At 53.7% G+C, this 23,909-nt stretch overlaps 1 protein-coding gene across 1 annotated transcript in view; it reads right to left on the bottom strand.

Annotated features, from left to right (window-relative positions):
* Positions 1-23,909, bottom strand: part of SLC4A9 (solute carrier family 4 member 9) — a 55,148-nt gene that overhangs the window by 14,264 nt on the left and 16,975 nt on the right. Inside the window, exons 12-16 of the mRNA XM_074961999.1 lie at positions 16,877-16,932; positions 15,833-16,027; positions 14,404-14,517; positions 9,867-10,028; positions 956-1,134 (exon numbers count right to left, since the gene is read on the bottom strand). Of these exons, the coding sequence (XP_074818100.1) occupies positions 956-1,134; positions 9,867-10,028; positions 14,404-14,517; positions 15,833-16,027; positions 16,877-16,932 (706 nt within the window). The remainder of the gene's footprint in view (positions 1-955; positions 1,135-9,866; positions 10,029-14,403; positions 14,518-15,832; positions 16,028-16,876; positions 16,933-23,909) is intronic.

Raw genomic sequence — 23,909 nt, 5'->3', positions numbered from 1 at the left:
TGCTCCATTTCCGCTTTGCCTCTAGGGCTCACCTGAATGTGAACAAAGCAAGGAACTGCACACAGGTGCTCCAAATGGAGCTGCAGGCATCATCTGAGAAGGACCTGTGCAGAAGCCCATGGTCTGCTTTGCTATTCTTCTCTGAACCAGATGCTCTGAAGCACCAGCCTTCACTTCTCTACCTCAGAGTCAAACCAGGCATTGCAAAAGGAGAAGTGATACCAAAGAGTGAAGGAAAAAACTTCTGCCATCACCCTAGACTTTTCCCTATCGTTGGCTCCTGCAGCACAGTGATAACTGACTGTTCAGGAATTGTATGGGGTTACAAGCACCCTATACGATGGCCTCATTGCATGGATAGCTGTGCCTTAACATGGTGTGAAAACCAGTAATAAAAAATCCATGCATACTTAGTACTTGCTCTTGTAGCACAGTATGTAGCTCTGCCCAGTGAGTAGAGAACATCTACAGACCATTCTAGTCAACACAAAACTCTCAGTTGACTGTCTAATTAGACAGACAGATGGATCTGATTGCGTGCCCATCCATTCACTGGTTTTCTATACATCAGCCATACATCTGTTCCAAAATCCCAACCTCCAGCAGTGGCTGGTACCTGGTGCTTTAGGGGAATGCAAAATTCCCTCGTAATGCAGCTGGCCAACTGTGCAGTGAGGACCTGGGGAAGGGGAGCTTCTTTCCTCACTTCCGTAGCACCCTGCACTCCGAGGCATGGAGTCAGGTTGACTGGGAAGACAATTCCGAGAGCACTTCCAGCACCAGATCATCAGCAGGACACATTTTCCCTTAGTTGTTCAGTGATTTCTACCAGTAATATTCACCACAGAGTTCACCACGACTCAGCACTGGAATTCTAGGGTCAGCCTGGCCCTTGGAGAGCATGCCAGCTGGAATTTTCAAGGTGGTTTTGTGTAATGGGAGGGGGAAACAATACCTGATTCCCAGGAACTTGGGCTGCTCTCCTGGTGCAGAAGTTGTACTCTCCTTTTTCAGGCTGTCCATGTGGGCTAGGGAGATGACAGTGGCAGACACATACCACGGGAGGCCCGTCACAGATGTGAGGATCATCAGAAGGGAAACACAGAATAAATCCAGGTGAAAACCTGCCCCTTTCTGGAATGAGAGACACATCAGTGCTCAGAGACGCAGCAGCCTGCAGGGAATGGGGAATCAAGGGTTACATCTTGTTTCTAATGGATCCTACTGGCTGTAGCAGGAGCTCTGTGCATGTAGCCAAGGGCCAGAATTTGACCCTACGGGTACATTATACCAAATGGAAGTTCCATCAGCCAGCAGAGATCACCTCCTGCATTGCCACTGCAGGGGAGTTGGGCTCCATGGAGGCACCTGAGCTGACAGACCCTAGCTAGAGGCTGGGGGTAGGACATTCTCAGTGAAGCACCCTTGACTCTGGGATTTGCTTCCTCCCTTGGGCTAACACAGCCTGCAGCTCTTAACTTCAGCTCAAACGGCCAGGCCTATCCCCATGCTTTAACCATGGGATGGTCAAGTGGGAAGGGTCTCATTTTTGCTGGTGGAAATTGCTGGGAGTCAGGTGCCCCAGGGGTTTTGCAAATCCCACTAGAATTCACATCTTTAGGTGCCTAAATACCTTTAAAAATCCAGCCCCTCAAGCATTACCAACCAATTAGGCAATCAGCTTGCTGTCTAGTGGACAATGATCCCTTGATACATGTTTGGAAAAAAAAAGTTAACAACCTACAGGGACATAATTAAACAATCCGTCCCCCTACCCCCAAGCCAGCTGGCTCTCAGTAATTCAACGAAAACAGAAGAAAATGTGTACAGTCAGGATCCTGTTAGTTCCTGATTGGCTCGAGGTGTAGGATGAGTTCCAATCTCTGATCCAGTCAGCGTGCATGTGTATCCTACATTCCAGTGACCAGTGTCTCTACACAACAAGGTAGCCGCTATTAACACTGTCTGTTGGGACTATTCATGGATGGTCTATTTCTCTCCTTGGTTTCTGGTTCGTTTTTGTTTCTGTTCATCGATCTGTCTGAAAACTACAAGGGCTTTTAAATAAAAATACTAGCATTCTAGAGCGATGACCATAGTCACTGCAGAGACTTGAGCTGATAGGGTCTATTTATGTACCTAGTCCTCTTTCTGGTTAGCCTGTCATTTGTGATCAAATCCCAATATAATGCAAATGTATTCATTCTTCAGTAGGATTTGCTGTGGAACAATCATCCATAAAGCATGGATTGTTCACAAACTGTTCGCCTCCTCTGCTCTAGTCACTATATTAGTTGGGTGGGGTTGGTTGCTTAAGTCACATTTTTTCCCTGATCCTGCCTGGAAGTACTGAACAGGGGGATAATGAATCACACATAATGTGCTCTCCACTACAAATTTACAGACGAAAAATCATTCATGCTAAAATCTGGGATTTTGGAACATTTTCACAGCTACCCAGCAGCAGCCTGACTCCTCGAGGATAAAGAATAATTACACACCTCATGGTAACTGTGCTTCTTTGGGATGTTTTATCTGTGTGGATCCCACATGTGCCTCCTGAGCATGAGATTGGAATCTTGGAACAGTAAAGTCTGCTGGGCTGAACCTGCATCTTGCACGTCCTCATGCCCTGCCCAGCCAAGGGCAGATCAACTGGAACCATCCCTCTCCTCCCTCTCTAACTCAGCCTTCCAGGTAAAGAAACAAGCAGGGAATGGAAGGTGTCACGGGATCCACACAGACAGAACATCTCGATGAAACACACTTACCGACACGTAAATAACTGTTCCCTCATCTTCGACTGCTTGTCTGTGTGAATCCCACTTTGGGGGACTAGCAAGCAGACCTCATCTAGAAGGTGGTGTTGAGGAGTCCCAGTGGCCCTCCCAAAACTGCCATCCTATCTCGCAGCCACGCTGAGGGCCATCATGTTTAATGAAAGTGAGGGGGGATGACTCTGCATGGCTGTCTTGAAGATCTCAGGTATGGGGATGTTGCTGAAATTCACAGAAGAGGCAGCCTAAGCTCTGATGAATGAGCTTTGATACCCAGAGGAATATCCCCTCGATCATGTGAGAGCAGACTGAATTGCACTGGGTGATCCACGTAGACACTCTCTTGGAAGAAATGGCTTCAGAAGCACAGCAGGGGAGACAGGACAAAGCCCTTCGGCCTATCCAGGCAATATAGCAAAGCCCTTGAGACATCCAAGGTCTGAAGTTTTTTCTCTCCGAGGAACCAGCGGGGCTTGGGTGGGGGAGGGAAAATGAATAGATTGAGCTAACTCAAAGTCCAAGCCATCTTTGGGAATAAACTTGGGATGAGGGCTCACCACCACCATATCTCTGTGGAATGTGTGGAAGTTGGGTGAGCGACAAGAGCTCAGGGCTCACATGCTAATGTTATGGCCTTCCTGAGAATATGGTAGTGTAGAGAGCTTTCAGAAAAAGGCTCAAATATGGGGCGGAAAGGACAATATGGAGATCCCAGGTAAGCTGGAGCTCTCTGACTGGTGGATAAGTGTGAGGCAACCCTTTCAAAAACCTAGAAACAGCAGGATGGGAGAATACTGGGCCTCACTGGAAGAGAGGACGGCATGGCAAAATCACTGCAAAATGGACCTTCATTGAACTGAATGAGAGTCCAGAGAATTTCAGGTGCAGGACGTAATCAAACATCTTGGGAACAGGGGTCTCCAATGCATCAAGGTTGTGCTGGGCTGCCCAAACTGAAAGCGTTCTCCACTTTGAGGAGCAGGTTTTCCTTGTGGAGGGCTTCCTGCCATGCAGTAGGATTCTCATACCTGTAGGGAACAGTCAGTAGCACTTCGCCAGCCAGCATCTAGGCCATCAGGTGTAATGAGTTTGGGTCTGGGTGAAGAATTTGATCTCAGCTTTGTGATATTATGTCTGGACCGTCTGGAAGTGCCACTGGAGGCCGAGTTGGCATTCAGAGGCGAGTTATCAGCCAGAACTGCCTCGGCCAATCAGGATTGGTGTAGCTGCATCATGACTGATTTTCCCTATCCCCCTGGGTATCAGAGGGAGGGGTTGAAATGCATACATGACACCTGGATTCAGTGTCTTGCACGCAGCCTGGGCTCATGCCTACTCTGGAGCAAAAGACTGGACACACCATGTTTTCTTTGGTGGAATTTCCCCACCGGTGAAATCTCAGTCTGAGGATGGTGCTCTTCAGAGACCATGATTGTCTCAGCAGACAATCTGTCCCCAGTTTGCTGTTGGCTGCTGGGAGATAAGAGCAATTGGAGTTATCTTAGGAAGTCAACACCAAGTCCATAGGTTGAGTGCCTCTTGGCACAGGGGTGAGGAATGGGCAACTTCCCTCTTGTTTAGATAATATATTGCAAATGTGCTGTCTGTTGGGTTCTGTGTGCTGGAATTCCTTAAGGCTGGCAGGAATGCTTTGCAGGTTAACCTGATTGTCCTGCGTTCCAAGAGGTTTATATGCAGTCCCATCTCTTGCTGCAACCACATTCCCTGTATTTGGAGATGGTTCCAGTGAGCACCCCACCCTGTTTCCGATGTGTCTCTGATCAGTGTCTTTGGAGGAGAGGCGGAGTAGGGTACTCTTCTCCACACATTCTGTGAGTCTGTCCATCATCCTAGCGAAGGCAAGATATGAGCTGGGATCATGATATGCATGTCCATTTGATGTCTCATAGGGACACACTGACCTCAGCCAGTCCTGTAACAGGGATAGGTGAAGTTGGGCTAGTGGTGTCACCTGTAAAAAATGACATGTGGCCTAAAAGTTTGAGACAGCTTCTCAGTGTACAGAGTAACAGCCGTGTTAGTCTGTATTCGCAAAAAGAAAAGGAGTACTTGTGGCACCTTAGAGACTAACCAATTTATTTGAGCATGAGCTTTCGTGAGCTACAGCTCACTTCATCGGATGCATTTTCCACAGTATGCATCCGATGAAGTGAGCTGTAGCTCACGAAAGCTCATGCTCAAATAAATTGGTTAGTCTCTAAGGTGCCACAAGTGCTCCTTTTCTTCTCAGTGTAATTGACGGATGTAACTTGATGTTGGATATTGTCTGTATAGACTGAAATCTTTCTTCTGGAAGATATGCCTTTGCCAATTTGAATAGATGAGCGTGCCTATGAACTCTATCCCCTGTGAAGGGTTGAGTGATTACTTTTTGTAGTTTACTATCATGTCCAACTCCCTGAACAGGTCAAAATCTATGTTTAGGGTTGTGGTAACATCCTAATGAGACCTGCCTTTGATCAGCCAATCATCTAGATATGGACAGACAAGAACGCCTTGTCTCCTTACATCTGTGGCCACCACAGCCAAGCATTTTGTGAAGACTCTCGCTGTTAACGACATGGTATTGATAGTGGTTGGGCCCTACTGTGAAACGTGACCTTTTTATGGGTCAGATGGATCCTGATTCAGAAATTTGCATCCTGGAGTTCGAGAACCACAAACCAGTCTTGAGCCTGTAAAAAGTCTGTAAGCAGGTCGTTTCCTTTGAGAGAACCTGGGTTCCTTTCTTGGAGAATAATCAGCAGGTTGTTACTGGAAGTATGTGGGTGCTCTCTGTCTGGTCTGAGATTAGAATCTGAAGGGCTTCCACCTCAAGGTGGGGGTATAGACACTGGTGCTGGCTTTAGGAGTCAACAGCCTGGCTGACAGGGGCACTTATGACGTGGATTTTGAAGTGAAAGGGCCTGACTTGGAGCTGGATGTTAGTTCTACTGGGTCCAAAGTGCCCCTCCTAGACTGCTCCAGAAGAAAAGGTTTTAGTCTCATGTCTCCTGGGTGTTTCTCCTTCTTGGCAAGAAGGACCAGCAGATAGAGCCACGGTCAGGTGTGGGGGGCTCTCGCCTAAACAAAATAGACAGCAGTTCTGCCTGGCAGGGCCAGGAATGGGACCATCCCAGGACTGGCAGACTTTATGTCCACCATATAAGGTGGTAGTGGGGGTGGGGGGTGGGGCAAAACAATAATAGGAGTTTAAAAAAACCCCAAAAGTTTGAGGAAGAAAAGAAAAGAATGTCATTCTAAGGGAATGAACCCTAAGTCACTGTGCGACAAACGAGCGTGAAGGGGCCGCAGGTTTGGTTCCATCTTGCTGCCATGGGCTGTAAGCGGGAACTGAAGGATGGTGATGGTATTCTGTCAGCTGGCAGGGGGTGGGAGGACATGCGCAGCACAGGTGCGCCCCAAGAGACACTGCTATCCAGACTCCAGTCTCACATGTACGAAGCACGTGCACAGTGTAGAACGGAATCCACATGGAGACATCCCCAAAGAACAACACTACGCTCTGACCCCAGGAATCACAGGGAACTGAGCTCAGTGCTTTTACTGCCAAGTTATTCCCAAATCCGTTTCTGCCACCATTCATCCGGCTCTAGGGGGTGAGTCTAGCCTGAACCATGGCCTCTGGAGGCTTCCTGCCGAATGCAGCAGGGCTTGTTTACTAAGGGCTGCTTGCACCTAGTTCTAGCACTGCAGCTCATTTCTCCTTCTCTAAGCTAAGCTGGCCATTTCTATCCAGCCTTCAGAAGCAGGCAGGGAAGTCAGACTAACACAACAGCTGGTGCAGGGGTTTGCTCCAGGGAGGAAGGAGACTGGGTATCTTCCTGCTGGTAACTCTTAGGAGATCCCTTCGGAGGGCAGCTGATATGCATCAGGGAGGTGAACAAGCACAGCAAGAGCAATTGGATCAGTCACAATCCCAGCTCAGCCGAACAAAACCAGGTGTGTTCCCAGGCCCAATGAACCTGTTTGTCTTAGCACAAGGTCTGGTGATTGGAGAAGGCTTCGTCCTTGGCTCTGAGTTTGTGCCTGTGCGAGCAGGTTAGGGAAAACCTCAGTACGCCTCATGAGAAAAACAAGTGCCAGCAGGGCCCAGCCCTGGGTAAGGCGCCCTGACGGCCAGGGGCCAAGCGGCACGGCAGTGTCAGAGAGAAAGCTGCACTCTCTCATCCAGACAGATTCCTGCTAGTACGTGCAGCTGGGACGTCAGTGCCTGTGGCAAATGATGCCACAGGATGCTAGGGACAGACAGGCAGCTGAGCCAGGGAGACTAGGGGAGTAGCACAAAGGAAAGGTCCCTTGCTGGCATCGGCTGAAGGGAAGCAGTGTGGCCTAGTGGTTAGATCAAGACACTGGGAGGAAGGAGACTGGGCATTTAGTCCTGACTGATTCACCGTGTAACTCTGGGCAAGTCACTAGTCTCTCTGGGCCTCACTTTTCCCAGCTGTAAAATGGAGCTGACAACGCTGCCTGGCGTTGGAGAAGCGGGCTGAGATCCTAGCATGAAAGGCTCTGGGGAAGCCCTTGTTTCCCTGGGTGATGGGAGGAGCTGGCCTTTGCTTTGCCAGGGGTCCCAGGGCTCAGAGGGACGTCATGCGGAGAGCACTGTGTTTAGAGGCCCCTGTGGATTTAGGGGCTTTGTCGTGGCCCAAGCTAAGGGCTTAATCTTGGGAAGTGCTGAGTGCCCTCATCTCCCAGTGACTTCAGGGCCAACTGAGGGTACTCAGCACTTTGCCAGAGGCTCTCAGCTCTTCACAGGATCAGTCCCTGAGTGGCTGAGAGCCTCTGCCAGGCAATTAGCTGGGAGAATTCCTGGCTTCCTCCCTTCTGAGAAGGGGAGGGGGAAGAAAGCGGCCCCCTCCCAGTGCATTGATTTTAAATAATACCTTTGTTTTCAAATGTCCCCATGACCCCAAATGCAGGGACATGCATGCGGGGCCCAGCACTCCCCAGGAAGAGCCCTTCACCAGCCCACAGACAACCTCCAGTTTGGATTTGGTTTTGCATTAGTCCTGATTCTTCATGCTGATAGAAACTGGGCTGGGGAGCAGCTGCAACATGCCCCTCCCCAGCTCTGCAGGCACTCATCCCCCTTCTGGGGCCTGGCTCGCTGGGGCAGAACTCCATTCAGAGACAGACCTCACTGTGCCCATCACTACACAATGCCAGCAAGCTGCATCTCCTGTTAACATGGACAGCTGGCATGATCAGCCTTTCCTGTCTGATATGCTTTAACCAGGGATGGTGACCCCATGACAATCCAGCCCTTCACACTGCATTGGACACCAATGCTTGGGAGACTAGCCTAGAGCAGGGGCCCTGCACCCAGTGCCTCCCCAGCCCTGCCCTCCATGCATTAGGGCAAGGTTCCAGATCAGAGCCTGCAGGAAGCCCCATGTAGGGTGATGAGGTGTCTGGTTTTGGACTGGAACGCCCAGTTGAAAAGGGACCCTGGCGGCTCCCATCAGCACTGCTGACCAGGCCGTTAAAAGTCCAGTTGGCGTGGGACTGGCAGGCTCCCTATCCGGCTCCACACAGCTCCCCTTGGCTCCTACATTTAGGGACAGCCACAAGGGTTACGTGCGCTGCCCCCGCCCCGCCCTGAGCGCTGACTCTGCAGTTCCCATTGGCCGAGAACGGCGGCCAATGGGAGCCGCGAGGGCAATTCCTGTGGGCAGAGGCAGTGCGGAGAGCCATCTGGCCATGCCTCTGTGTAGGGGCCGAGGGACATGTCACCACTTCCAGGGAGCCACCTGAGGTGAGCGCCACCCGGAGCCCACACCCTGAAACCCCTCCCACACCCCAACCACCTGCCCCAGCTTGGAACCCTCTCCTGTATGCCTAACCCCTCGGCCCCAGCCTGGAGCCCCCTCCAGCACCCCAAATCCCTCATTCCTGACCCCACCCCAGAGCTCACACCCCCAGCTGGAGCCCTCACCCACTCCTGCACCCCAGCCTCCTGCCCCAGCGCAGATCTCCCTCCCGCACCCTGAATCCCCCATTTCTGGCCCACCCCGGAGCTCGCACCCCCAGCCCAGAGCCCATACTCCTTCCCACACTGCAAACCTCTGCCTCAGCCTGGAGCCCCCTCCCACACTCTGAAGCCCTCGGCCAGAGCCCACAGCCAGGAGCCCCCTCCTTCACCCGAAACTCCTCATCCGCAGCCCCACCTCAGAGCCCACACCCCCAGCTGACACCCTCACCCCTTCCTGGACCCCAACCCCCTGCACCAGCCTGGTGAAAATGAGCAAGTGAGGGTTGGGGAAGAGCGAGCAACAGAGGGAGGGGGGATGGAGTGAGTGGGGTGCGGAGCCTCGGAGAAAGGGCTAGACAAGGGTCAGGACCTTGGGATGGGGCGGGGAAGGGGGCAGGGCAAGGGTGTTTGGGTTTGTGTAATTAGAAAGTTGGCAACTTTAGCCCCGCCCCTCAGAGCCCCTAGAACAGATGGGATTTAACCTACCGGCTGCCAATTTCTGGGCAGACATGACTGTTTCCTTGGAATAAAGGAAACCCACAAGGTGTTGAACAGGGCAGCTGCACAAGCCTGTGTGATTCCCTCTAAAACAGCCCATCCTCCCATCCCCAGGTTGGCCTGCCCCCTGCTGCCAGCCACCCGCCCGCCATGCCCAGGCCAGCCTGCCCCATACTGCCAGCCTCCTGCCATCCCCAGGCCGTCCTGCCCCACACTGCCAGCCTCCCACTATGCCTGGGCCATCTTGCCCCGCACTGCCAGCCTCCCCCTATACCCAGATCCTCAGCACTACCAGCCTCCCACCATGCCCAAATCCCCAGGACTGCCAGCCTCCTGCCATCCCTAGGCCATCCTGCCCCGCACTGCCAGCCTCCCACTATACTCAGATCCTCAGCACTGCCAGCCTCCCACCATGCCCGGGCCGGCCTGCCTGGCACTGCCAGGCTCCCACTATACCCAGTTCCCCAGCACCACCAGCCTCCCGGCATGCCCCGGCTGGCCTGCCCCGCACTGCCAGCCTCCCACTATACCCAGATCCCAGATCCCCAGCACCGCCAGCCTCCCGCCATGCCCTGGCTGGCCTGCCCCGCACTGACCTGGAGCCTGTATTCTTTGCGGTTGAGGATGACGGCAGTGATTTGCTGGTCCATGAAGATGAGGATGATGACCAGAACGGCAGGCACGGTGGAGACCAGGCAAACCCACCAGGGGTTCACTCCCAAGGGAAACACGACCCAGCCTCGCTGGGAGTTCGTGGGCTGCACGGGGCATGCAAGAGGTCAGATTGTACATTACAGGGGTAGCACCCTGCACTGCACTTACTAATGGGCAAAAAGCGCTTTGGGCAACATTGGGGTGGGCTGGGCTGGGCTGGGCAGGTCAGATTACTGGCCCAGATGGTTCTCCACTAGGTCTCCAGCAACGGTCAACACAGGATGCTTCAGAGCAAAGAGAACCCTCACTCCCCTCCCCCTGGCCATTGTGCAATGTTGCACCTGAGGGAAAATGCTTCTCCTGACTAACTGGAATGGTGATCTGTGCTCTGCACTGTGGCAGTGGCCAAGCCCCGAGAGGCAGTAAGCAAGCCCTGAGCCGAGCCCTGGATGCTTGTGAACAGCCCCATCTGTGCTCGCTCCAGGCCATGCTCCAGCTGATTAACGTTAACCAACCACCACTCTTCCCTGTTGTTGTGCAAGGGCATCAGTCCTGCCCCGGGAGGTGGGGCCAGTCCTCTGCAGTCACCTGCTCCTGTTGCACGGCACATGGGGAGGGATCCAGGCCATGGTCTTACATTGGTACCAACCCAACATTCAGAAATCGTGAGTCAGGCCCACAAAAATTGATTTAAAATCATGAGACTTTTAGAAAATAATAAAAAGGGGGAAGGGTCTTTTTCTTTGCCTGCTGGATTTAAAACTTTTGAGTCACATTTTCAAGCTTTTCTTTGCTACCACGAGGGCTAGCAACACTTATTTTTTAAAATGAAAGCTGGGATTGTCCCTTATTCACATGACTCCAGGAGCTTGGGTTTGAAGAAAAATACTAAATTTGCAATTGTGAGCGCTGGTAACACTAGTTTCACGGCAGCCTTTGTGGGCCCGGTTTTCACAGCCCCGTGGGCTGTCCATGTAGTGGAGATGTCTGCCTGGCTGTGTGTTCACGCAAATCCAGCTCCATGCAGGTGCCTGCGCCAGTACAGGCACAAATCAGGCACAAATCTGTGCTCACATTTCTACATGTCTCCCTAGGGTCTGAAAACCAGGCCCAGTAGGGCAAATGCAATCGAGCCCTATATCCATGGTAAGAAGGTAGATATGGAGAATCCAGAAAAAGATGATGAATGCGAAAAGACCCAGTGCTTTAAAGATATGCATGTAGAGAGAGCAGCGTGGGACAGCGGTTAGAGCAGGAGTGTGGGCGACATCTCCCGTTCTCCATTCCCAGCTCTTCCACTGACAAAATACGATCGTAGGCAAATCGTATAATTCCACAGTTAAAGCATCTCTAAAATGGGGATAATAGGACCTTCTGGCCTCAGGGGTGCTGCGTGTGCTTTAATTAAGAAATAGCTTTTGAGATCTATGGAGGGAAACTGCCAGGGGCCCTAATCATTACAGATGTCCTAATACCTCCTGGCCTTCAGCCAAAACATGTCACAGCAGCCACCCTGCTCAGGCCAGGGTGCCTTGCCCTGCCCGTTTTTCAGCTCTGGCATTTCCCCCACATTTGCCAGGTGGCACTTTGCCTTCAGCTTGGAGAATGGGGAAGTGGCTTCCTCATTAACCTGATGCACAATCCGCCTGACAGGGAGCTATGGGCCGCCATGGAGCCTGCATGCTAGCTCTGCAGCCTCTGCTAATTCCTTTCCACACCCAGGCCTGGGGTGGGGGGAGGGAACCCAAGCCCAGACTTGAGCTGGTGTCTCCTGCTTTGCTGCGTGCTGTGGCATCATTTGCATGATTACATGACTGTTTAGTTGGGTCCAGTTGCTAAGCTGAGGTTATTTATAGATCAAGGGATTGGCTGGAGCTTCCCCCCTCCTCCTTCCTAAGAACAGCTCCAAAAGGAAGTCACCCTGCAGAGTTGGATGTGTGTGTGTGTGTGTGTGTCAGGTTAAGGGGCTATAAAATCCCACAGTCCCTGAGTTTTCTGCAGATCCCTCTTGGCCCTGCAACTGCAGAGAGTGCTGAAAGGGAAAGAGCTGGATGGAAAACCCACAGGCCAGATTGATCTTGGGTGTCAGCCCAGAGGACTCAGTGGAGTTACTCCAGGGAGGAAGGTAGCCCAGTGTGGGCAAAATTCTCCCTGCTCCACAGCATTGCACGTTCAGGATTTGTTCCGTACCCCAGCTCTCAGGAGCTGACTTGAATGTGGGAGAACGCACGAGGTGGGACGCAGGCCCGCACATTCCCATCTGCACGGTTAGGGATGGAGGGCTGGAGAGCTGAGAGGTTACGGAGCCCCATGGCTCTGGCTTGCACAATGAGGTTTGAACAACCAGTGGGGAACTGAGGAGTGGGTCTGCGTGTCACCTCTAGGGGCAGTGTGGAGAAGCCGGCCTTGAAAGAGAAGGGTTGCCACAGACTGGCCAGGCGAGGGAAGGAGGGAAAGGGAGAGGCCATAGAAAGCCATTATCATCTGGTGGCCTGTAACTTAGATGGACTTTTCAGTGCTGTTGTAAGTGGAGAGCTCTTCGTGTCATGACACCACCACGGCAGCTTTCCCTGATTGCCCCCTGGTTGGACTGGCTCGGCAGGCCCAGGATTGGGCAGGGTGGGGCACGCTGGCACCTGGAGGGTGCTTGCCCTACCGTTGCCCATTTGTTCCATGGCTAACTCAATGAGGTCAGTCCGGAGGGCTGTCAATCTGGCCCCTATTCCTGCGCCACCCAGGTGGAGCTGATACTGTGACTCAGAAGGGGGCACTGAGTTCGCAGCCCGGAAAGGCACGGTCTCTCCAGGAGAAGTTCCCAGGTTCCATTTCTTGTTCCCTTCCTTTCTTTGTGGCCTCTGTGATGGGTTGGAAAATTCTGGAGAAGGTTTCTGGCCTCAGAGCATGGGGCGTTGGGACAGTGGATCCCTTACTACCTACACTCCCTGTCTGCGGGGTACCCATCTGAACCGGCCCTCTGGGAGGGGAGTTCAAGCAAAGGTCTCCCCTTCCTTCAGAGCTCCTCCTTATGCTCCAAGGGCTTCCTCGGATTCCCAGGCAGTTTACAAGCTCTGCAGAGGAGTCTCAACAAGCTGTCCAGCCCCGTTGGCATGTTGGCTCCTGGCCTGAGCAGGTTCAAGGGCTCCTTTGTCCTGCTCTAGTTCTAGTGCTGAAGGAGATGGGACAAGACTGTGGGGTACAGGGAATTAGATGGGCAGGCCTTATAGCAGCTGGTCCCGCAAGGGCCCATCCAAACCCTGGAGCAGAGGGGGCAGGCCCAGAGCAGCACCCAACTGGGCAGCATGGAATCCCTTTCTTTCACAGTGAATGGAGTGGTGCCCTAGATCCAGAGAGTGGGGCCAGCAGCAGGGCTGGCGTCACACTCACCACCACCCACAGTCTCGCTAGGGGCCTCACACTCCATGGCCCATGCAGGATTCTCTGCTGAGGCTTCCAACAAGGGGGCCTGCTTGTGCCAGTTGCAATGGAGGAGTTTGTCGGGTGGATGGCTCACTAGATGCTGGACTGAGGGACTCAGCTCATGTCAGGATCAGATCACCGTGATCAGGAGGGTAACAGCTTCCAGCTGCTCTGACTCCAGCTGGGTGCAAAGCTGCGAGGCTGTATGAAGGGGAACGCCTTGTATTTCATTACCAGTCGTCTGAGCCCAGGGCTGGCCCGAGGCTGGGGGCCCATTATAACAATGCCTGGACACTGAGGAGAACAGGGATGAGGGATATGGGCTGTGGCTCTGGCTGGCAGGCAGGGATATGAGTGAGGGGCAACATGGGACCCCAGGCAGCTGCATCACTCATCTTTGCCTGTGGGCACCATTGCCTGAGCCATCCAGTCTCCAGATAACATGAGCCCTGCAGCATTTCCAGCGCCTGGGGTTGAGCAGCGGCTCAGTGGGTCTATGGACAGCCTACTGAGCAGCTTTGCTGTGGATCCCCAGTGTCAGCCTTGGGGCTGTGATCCAGGAATACACCCTCCAGCTCTGGCCCAGAGAGAAACGGGGAGGGCTCTCACAGGAGCAAGGGCTTGCAAATCTCGCCCACCCAAGGGCTACATCTGATCTGCGTGGAGCAGAGCAGAGTGCAGCCATCTCCACTGTCAATGTGGGGGTGAGGCCTTTAGAGAATGCAGTTCCCAGCTTGCACTGCAGGCTGGCCACTGGGACCTGGATGACCCTTTGCATGCTGGGACCTGCCACAGGCTGCATCCCTGAACTGGCAGAGAAGATGCACCCAGGCAGCCCTGTCTTCATGGGCTCTGCAAAAAGCCTCCATACCTGATGCATAGTTTGCATCAGAATCTAACATGGGTGCCCCATGTACAGTTCCTTCCCCACAAATCCATTATCACTGCCTATATACATCATCCCAGCACCCCACATTCCATCACTTCTCCGCAGGCATCCGTGAGGTCCCCTTCCCAGCAGTTCCTCTGTTTCCCGCTACCTATTACCCAGTCAGTTCTCACCTTGAACTCGCTGGGGACGATGAGCTTGGGGGTCTCTAGCCCCAGAATGGCATCAATCCCGCAGAAGATGAGGGTGGCCAGGATGATGGAGAAGTCGCTCACTAGCTTCCTCAGCTAAGGGAGCAAAGAAAGCCATTGGGAGGGCTTTAGCAGACGCCCCCAGGTAGGGCGACCAGATGTCCCAATATTACCGGGACTGTCCTGCTGTTAGGGGCTTTGTCTTATATATGCAACTACAGCCCTCCGTCCCCAGGGAAAAAGGTGTCCCACTTGCTATCTGGGACCCAGACTGGGCCATGCTGTGCTTTATGCATGCTTAATTGTTGTGCACTTGGGAGGCAATCTGCACATCCCAGAGATACCCCTGGCCCTGTCCTCCAGGAGCACCCCACAGTGTAAAGCAAGAGACATCACACAACGAAGCCAGCACTTGCTTATGTTCTCATAAGAGATCTTGGTGACCCCCCTGCACTAGGATGGAGGGAATGCGGGAGATGAGGTAATAAGTGTTTTGAATGCCCCCTGCTACTAGTTCTGATGATAGTAATTGGCAGCATAGGACAGACTGCTGGGCTATGACTCCGTAGAAGGCTCACTAGGAAGCTGCGGAAGGTTATTTATGGAGAATGTGGAATAAAGTCTGGTGGCTCGTGAGCAGCAAGGCCCAGGCTCTCTGCCTTTCCTTATAAAGCCAGTATCCAATGCGTGCCCAGTATACCGCACCACCAGGGGAAGCCGCTAGCTTTGATTAAGGGCAAATAATTCTGGTGGATGCACTAAATTCCTCTTGGGCAGGATGAAGGTGAAGCTGAGGCCCCAACCCCAAAGAGGAACCCAGGGAAGGCTAAATAGCGCTTCTTTCTTGTCTGGTGGGAGCTGGGAAGCCCGGTGTTACTGAGGAGGGCTCCCCACTGTCCTTTGGGGCGGTGTTGGCCCCCATTCAGAATTGGGGCCCTGAGTTCTATTCCCAGCTCCCCTTCCTCGACCTCTGTGGCCTTGGCCGGCATTTTCAAAAGGGGCCACTGATTTTGGGTGCCTCCTTTGCTAGGTGTCCAGCTTGAACTGCCAGCAGTGTTCTGTTGGGCGCCCACAGGCAGTAAGCACATTTGAGAATGTTGGCCTCAGTCTCTCTGAGCCTCAGTTTCCCAGTCTGTAAAATGGGGATAATGCTGCTTACCCACTTGGTGCCACCACTCTGAGACCTGTTGGGGGAGGCCCTGTATGTGTGTTGGGGTGAGATACACGCGGCCAGGAGAGAACGCAGCAGGAAGCTGCAGAGCTGCAGGTGCCTACACTCAGCAGGGGGAGCAGGAGCTGTCTGCACAAAGCCATCTCAATGTACAGAGCCTTGCACAGGAAGAGACAGCTGCACCCTCCTCACAATGCCCTCGATGCTGACAGAGCAGGGGGCAGGAAGAGAAACACTCACGGCTGTGGGGAAATAGCGGCTGGTTTTAAAGCTCTTGAGAGTCATGGAGCAGAGGAACGTCCCCAAGAAGAGGATGAAGGCCATGAAGGTGATGTCAGGAATGTAGTTACAGCTGTTCCCCACCAGGTGGCCTCCCACTCTTGAACACTCTGTCCGGGTCAGCAGGGACCAGTTTGCAGCCTCCAGATCCTGCTGCTGTGGAGACAGAGAGAGACATTTCAGAGGCAGAGGAGAGCCAGCCAGCTGGACAAGAAGAAAACCCCACAGGCCAAAGAGAAGGGATCAGAAGAGTCCAAGCCAGCACCATTGGTAGATGACGGGTGGGTGGCACTGGCTGAGGATGGCCAGTTACCCTGCAGCTTGGTGGCGCAATCACGGGTGGGGGAGGAAAGCACACTTGGGACTGGCTAGTGCGGATGAAAGTTAGAGGCTGCTGCTCGTGCTGGCCGTTTGCTTGTCTGTATCTGTCCATCCGTCCGTCCCCTGCTCACACCAGGCTCACTGAGCCACGTGTTTGTAGACAAGCCTTGAGGGATTGCACCCCAGGCCTGCTCCTGAACAGGGCTCATCCGGCGGAACTTCCTGGGCCATGTGGACACATGCCCACGTGCACGGCTCTTTGAGGTCATCGAGGCACCATGGGTGAGCGGCTGCCAGGCCGTTCCCAGAGGGCGGGCAGGCAGGGAGAAGCAGCTATGGAAGGAACATCCCCTCCTAGCGGAAGAGAAGTGCCCCTCTGTGAAGCTGACACCAGTGTCCTTGGAGCCCAGGGTCACCACCTGGAAACAAGGTCACCATGAAACACGCAGGTCCCCCTATGTAAGGGGGACAGGGTCCCCCATGCAGAGCCCCTGGGTAAAAGGCCTGGCCCAGCACCATCACTTTACTGCCTAGTCGCTGAGACAGTCTGGTCCTGGGAGGGAGCCAGACATCCAGTGATGCTGGCACTGCGCCAGGAGCACAGGGAGCCCTGCTCCAGAACACGCCTGCGAGGACCTCAGCATCCCCTCACTCACCCCAGCGGCTGGAGAAAATGGTCCTTACCATCCCAGTGCTGCCAGGGGCTGGGAGCAGCATCTCAGTCAGCATGGAGGCGTTGCCTACAAGAGATGAACTGTCAGACATTTCTCTTCTCCTCCACAAACCATGGCACCAAGCCAGGGTCTCCCTGAGCATTCGCAGAGGGTTTCAGAGGGCTCCGGCCTGGGGGTGGTGTGAGACAGTGGAACTGGTCCCCAGTTATTAGTGTCGGGGATGGGGGTGTGGACTGTGCTGGATGTCAGCTATCAGCAAGTCTCCTCCCCATGAGCCTTGGACTAGCAGGCTGTGGTTGGATAGATTCATAGATTCATAGATATTAAGGTCAGAAGGGACCATTATGATCATCTAGTCTGATCTCCTGCACAATGCAGGGAACATAATCTCACCCACACACTCCTGCGATAAACCTCTCACCTATGTCTGAGCTACTGAAGTCCTCAAATCATGGTTTAAAGACTTCAAGGAGCAGAGAATCCTCCAGCAAGTGACCTGTTCCCCATGCCACAGAGGAAGGCGAAAAATCTCCAGGGCCTCTTCCAGTCTGCCCTGGAGGAAAATTCCTTCTCGACCCCAAATATGGCGATCAGCTGAACCCTGAGCATATGGGCAAGATTCACCAGCCAGATACCCAGGAAAGAATTCTCTGTAGTAACTCAGATCCCACCCCATCTAACATCCCATCACAGGCCATTGGACCTATTTACCATGAATATTTAAAGATCAATTAATTGCCAAAATCATGTTATCCCATCATACCATCTCCTCCATAAACTGATCGAGTTTAATCTTAAACCCAGATAAGCAGGCTTCATCTCCTAGGGATGGTGCTAACTGAGAGTCAGCCACATGGGCAGCACATATAAGAGGCCAGGGGAGCCTAAGCCTCCCCCAAAAAGGCCAGCCACGTAGGGGGGAAATGTCGTGGATGTGGCATGGGTCACCCCTCTCGAGGCGTGCTGGCCCGCCACTACCTTTGGAGTGCCCGAAGTGAAGCTCCATAGAAGTGGGGGTGGCCACCAGTGCCCAGACCATGGCCCCACCCGTGCTCCGCCTTTTCCCCTGAGGCCCCCCTCCACTGCTTGCTCCTCTGTGTCCTCCTCTCCTGTCACTTGCCTAAGGCAGGAAAAGGTGATGGGGGCATGGCCGCATGGCCTGCCATGTTCCAGGAAGGAGGTGGAGAGGAGCGAGTGTAGGGTGGGGGACATCGGGGGAGGAGGCAGAGGAGAACGAGCAGCAGGTGGGTGGGGTCTTGGGGGAAGAGGCAGAGAGAAACAAGTGGGCGGGGCCTTGGGGAAGGGGGCGGAGAGGAGCAAGTGGTGGGTGGGGCCTCAGGGGAAGAGGCCGAGCGGGGGCAGGGCCACGGTCCAAGGCAGCAGTGTCCCCCCAGCTTCTAGGGAGTTTCTGGCACTCACGTGTGAGCCTCCCCAAACAGAAGACTCTCACACCCCTATACTAGGCATGCTAGGCACAGGAACGGCTAAAGCAGGGGCCATGGGGCCACCCCTCCCGCAACATCCCTCTAGACCCAGAACTGTCCCTGGGAGACACCCCACCACACACACACACACATGCTCGTATGGCACTAGAGCAGTGGTTTTCAAACTTTTTTCTGGCGACCCAGTTTAGAAAATTGTTGATGCCCGTGACCCAGTGGAGCTGGGGATGACGGGTTTGGGGGATGGGAGGGGCTCAGGGCTGGGGCAGAGGATTGGGGTGCGGGGGTGAGGGCTGTGGGGTGGGGCCAGGGAGGAGGGGTTTGGGATGCAGGAGGGGGCTCTATGTTTGGGGGGGCTCAGGGCTGGGGCAGGGGATTGGGGTACAGGAGGGGCTCAGGGCTCTGGGGTGGAGTGAAGGCTCTGGGGTGGAGCCGGGGATGAGGGGTTTGGGGGTGCAGGAAGGGCTCCCTGTTTGGGGGGGCTCAGGGCTGGGGCAGGGGGTTGGGGTGGGGGGTTACCTCAGGCAGCTCCCGGTCAGCGGCATAGCGGCGGGGCAACAGAGGCAGGCGTCCTGTCTGTCCTGGCACCGCGGACCGTGTTGCACCCTGGAAGCGGCCAGCAGCAAGTCTGGCTCCACGCGGCTTTCACCCGCAGGCACTGTCCCCCCCAACTCCCATTGGCCAGGAACTGGGCAACGGGAGTGCGGAGACAGTGCTTGGGGTGGGGGCAGCACACAGAGCCCCGTGAGCCCCCCGGCTAGGAGCCGGACCTGCTGCTGGTGACTTCCAGGGCGCAGCGCAATGTCAGACCAGGTAGGGACGAGCCTGCCTTAGCTGGGCAGCACCGCCGCCGGGACTTTTAACCGCCCGGTCGGCAGTGCTGACCAGAGCTGCCGCGACCCAGTGCCTTACATTCCGTGACCCAGTACTGGCTCACGACCCGTACTTTGGAAACCACTGCATAAGAGGACCCAGCCGGTGCCTTCCCTCCTGCCCACCCCGAGGCCTTGGGGGAGAACTGCAGAGAGCAGCTACCGCAACCAGAGACTCCAGCCAGCTGGGGAGGGACCCCTGGACAGTCCAAGCAAAATCTGAATTTTCTCTCTAGCCTGTTTGATCCAGGCTCCCCCTCCCACCCCCCGCCCCAGGCGGTGCGGCTACATCGGAGTCGAGGGTGTATTTTCTTGCAGATACACCCTCACTAGCGCTGATGGCTAGCACCTAAAAACAGAAGGGTAGCCACGACGAGGCGAGAAGCACAATCCTGTCCAAGACCCCTGTATGTCCTCTGGGTGGCTAGTGCCTCCTGCCGTGGCTATGCTACTGTTCCTAGTGCGCTAGTTAGATCAGAGCTAGCGCTGGTGTGCCTACCCCCACTGGAAATCATACCACCAGCTCCAGTGTAGACACACCCACAGTCTCTTCCACTCAGCTCCCCTCCACACCTGCCCCTCCTCCCCGGCCCTCCCCCCAGCACTTTTCTTTCCATTTAGCTCATCCCACCTATGGAAACCCACAAACCATATAGTGGCACTAACAGGATGTTTGCCACCATCACCTTGGTTCCTCTGCTGGTGTGTTCTACCCCTTCCCGGCTTGTGGGAGCTGTTATGGGGCTTCTGCCCCAGGGGATTGTGCTAGAGCAGTGCTTCCCAAACTGTGCCCCACAGAACATTTGCTTGTGGCCTGTGGGGACAGCACATGGGGCTGTCTCTGTTTCCTCATTTCAAGTGGCTTCTCTTGGTGTCCCCTGATCAGAGGTGGGGCTGGTAGCACTGCCTAGAGGTAAGGTTGCCTGACACTTCCTGTCATAAGACCCAGTTTTCAGCTGCTCTAAAGTTGGGCAAACTGTAATGGATTGGACTGAAATGTTTCATGCCAGGCACCTGCCTCAGGCTGACGATTGTTGGAAGGGTTCAGCTAAAATGCTCCAGCCATATTTGAGAACGAAGTTGGGGGAAACGCTTTGTTTTGCCCATATTAAAAATTCTTAAAACTGTTTCCTTGAGAAGCTCTCTGCTTTGGAGCAGGGACTTGAAATGTGGCAGGGAGGGTCACCCTGGTGTCAGAAACGGGTGTGTTTTACCAGCCCCCAAAGTTGGCCCAAGTTCTGTAAGTCCTGGGAAAATCACAGTTCACACACGCTCAGAAGAGGTTTCCTAGCGTCTAGCACCTAAATTCTCGAAGGATTCCAACTGCACTGAGCATGCTCCATCCCCACACCATTCATATGTGCTGACCAGACTGCACATGCTCTGTCCCCCGAGAGCAACTGAACATGTAATGCTGTCTCTCCTGTGTGCTTGGTGCGCCTCCTGCTGTAGCACGGAAGAGAAGGACCCTGCCTGACTTCAATGCAGAGGAGTAGAGTGGAGGAAGGAGGGATAAGAGTAGAGGAGGGACAGGGAAGAGTCAAGAGACAGATCTCAGAAGTGAGCCCAACTCAAAAAACTAAAAGGACAATAAATTAACCAGGGAAAAGGGTCACAAATCAAAAGCAGCTATGAGTCTCTAATCAGAACCTTCCCACTAGCAGATTCTCACCACAGTGAAATCCAGAAATCAAAGCAGAGCCATACAAGACTGGCAGCTCTCTGATCCCAAACTGGGAGAAGACAGTAGGAGACCCCATGTGCAATGGAAACCCAGAGATAAGTGATTGTGCAACCAACCTGACAGAGGAGAGACTGAAAATTAGAGACATTTCTGCCCCACACCTTCTGATTGCGAGGCCTGTCGGAGTGGCTGCCTCACACCATCCACTAGCAAAGGACTTTCATCAAGATGTAGAGGAGGTAAAAAACTGCCTGACTGTGGGACAAAGCGAAGAAGCACGGAGAGCATCCCAGCTGTGCACCATGAGGTCATCCCTTCAGCACAAAGCCCAGCTGTGAAGAGGGCGATGCGGTCAGCGCCGCGCCAGAGTGGGAGAGGAGGCTGGCTTGTCTTCCCAAGAGATGCTCAGTAGCTCAGTGCAGTGGGAGCAAAGTGGCTGGATGCCCAGGCTTATGTCACAGACACACCCGAGGGCAAGGAAATCCCTGCATCAGGAGACCACGAGAATTTGTCCCGTTGCTGAGAGCTACAGTGGTGGAGCTGGGCTCTTCCCGGATCCTGAGATTTCCCTGGGGCTCGCATGTGGCCACGTGGGGTCTGGTTTATTCTACAGCTATACTGAGAAGCCAGACAAACAATAGAGTGAAGGTTTATGAAGAAAATAGCCGTGTCCTCTCCCCACTCTGGTTCAGGGGAGAAGAGGGTTTGACAGTCTTTGGGAGTTTGCTGACAGATGGGTCCTGCTAAGAGTGTCTCTAGGAGTTTGGCTGGGAGGGGATGGTGCAGGGGGAGCAGGAGGTTCCTGGCTTCCATAGAATTGGGGTTGAGGGGTTGGGGAATGGACTGAGGCCACTAGTGTTCTGCTGAGCCCCTGCCTCGCACGGCCACAGCAGACAATTCTCCTCTCCCCCCTGGGAACAGGAACACCCACCCTGCAGAGAGTTGTGTTCCTCCACAAAGAACTGGCAGATCGAGACTGGGGAGCATGGAGGGGATGGACCCGAAGGATGTCTGAGTCCATGGGAGACACTGGGCAGATCAATGCAACAGGGAGAGAGAAATTAGAAGTAGCAGAAAACAAGCCCAGCACAGTTCTGATCGGACTCAGGATCTATCACCACATTGACTCCCCCTGCTCTCAGTGCACAGGAGACCGCCACTGGACTGTGGGGAAGGGCTGGAGTTCAGTGTTTCCATGAGGGTCATGAGCGGGCAGGCCGGTGCCTGCTCCGGATCCCTGCAGGGGACAGACAGCTGCGCTCTCCGGCTGAGGTCACACCCAGGCTGAGATGCCTCCTGCATGCAGATGGGACCCTGGCGCTGGGGCCTGTAACACTTTAGTTACTGATACGACTCTCCCCCTTAACTCTGTCTGAGCACCCAACCTTGTATCTGGGGCATGCAGTGAGTCCTAAAAATACATCAGGTTTCAGAGTAACAGCCGTGTTAGTCTGTATTCGTAAAAAGAAAAAAGAAAAGGAGTACTTGTGGCACCTTAGAGACTAACCAGTTTATTTGAGCATGAGCTTTCGTGAGCTACAGCTCACTTCATCGGATGCATAGCATATTGTGGAAACTGCAGAAGACATTATATACACACAGAGACCATGAAACAAAACTTCCTCCCACCCCACTGTCCTGCTCGTAACAGCTTATCTAAAGTGATCATCAAGGAGGGCCATTTCCCTCCAGGAGGGAAATGGCCCTCCTTGATGATCACTTTAGATAAGCTGTTACGAGCAGGACAGTGGGGTGGGAGGAAGTTTTGTTTCATGGTCTCTGTGTGTATATAATGTCTTCTGCAGTTTCCACAATATGCTATGCATCCGATGAAGTGAGCTGTAGCTCACGAAAGCTCATGCTCAAATAAACTGGTTAGTCTCTAAGGTGCCACAAGTACTCCTTTTCTTTTTTCTTTTTAAAAATACATCAGGATGTGACTCATGCCAATGCAGCATGGCTCTCTGTCACCCTCTAGTGGTGAGGCCATGTAAGTGCGGCAGGAGCATCCTCACAAGTACATTCCTCATATCCCTTTCCATGTGGACATGTGCTGTGTTTGCTACACAGACATTATACAGCAGGGAGGTGTCCATGGGACAATTGCTCCAGTCACATATGGATCACAGTGAAGGCCTCACCCTCTAGGGACTGTGCTATTGTTGGCAGGGCTGGATACACAAAGGGGGTGGCTCTGTTAATGAGGGGATGCCCTGTACTACCATCACCTTTCTGGTAATAACCCGACTCCCAGAGGATGGGAGTTTTCAGGAGTTAATCAAGAGCCCAGAGGGGCTGATTGACCCACTGCTAGAGTCACAGTTGCTGGAAAGCAGGTTCATCCAAACTATTTGGTGATTCCCCGGGCCTGGATCCTACAGTCCACAAACTCAGGACTGGTTCACACACAGAACAAGAGCCACATTCTTCAGGGAATTCTCTGCAATCAGTATTTCACCCAAATCAGTCTAACCCATGTCAAGGTGTGGGTCTGCTCTAGAAAGTGACAGTCCCATGTGTACTGAGTCTCACTGAAACCATATCCCATTTACTGAGTTCACATGTAAAGAGATTCTGTCCCTAACTGACAGCCCTGCACAATCATCCTGGGATCGGAGAGTCAAGCTGGGTTTCGTCCTTCTCATACACCATCGTCAATTGTAAAAATCCTGCAGGCCAGATTCTGCCCCCCGTTATGTGCTGCCATACAGACCTACCCTCAGGGACATTTGGTCAGCCCCTTCGCTGTTGCTGGCATTGGGCAGGCACCTGAGAGCCAAAGGCAGCCTTGCACTCAGTTACCAGCTCTGCGGATGCTGCACCAGTCAGCACACAGCCCAGCTCCCTCCCTTGCAATGGTGCTGGCCTGCAGGGCTCACACAAGTAAGAAGTTGTACTGTTTGCCACTGCGTGGGGAAGGCGTGACTGATATGCCCAGGGAAGCAGCTCTGTTTGATCAGAGGGGGCCATTTGGCATTTTCTGCCATAGATACGACTGTTGATTCTCTCCATGCTTCACTTTCGTCCACCCTTGACTCTTTTGTC

Source organism: Natator depressus, chromosome 8 (assembly GCF_965152275.1).
Source record: "Natator depressus isolate rNatDep1 chromosome 8, rNatDep2.hap1, whole genome shotgun sequence".
NCBI lineage: Eukaryota > Metazoa > Chordata > Testudines > Cheloniidae > Natator > Natator depressus.
The sequence above is the reverse complement of the archived record's forward strand: the minus strand, read 5'-3'. Positions and strand labels throughout refer to the sequence as shown.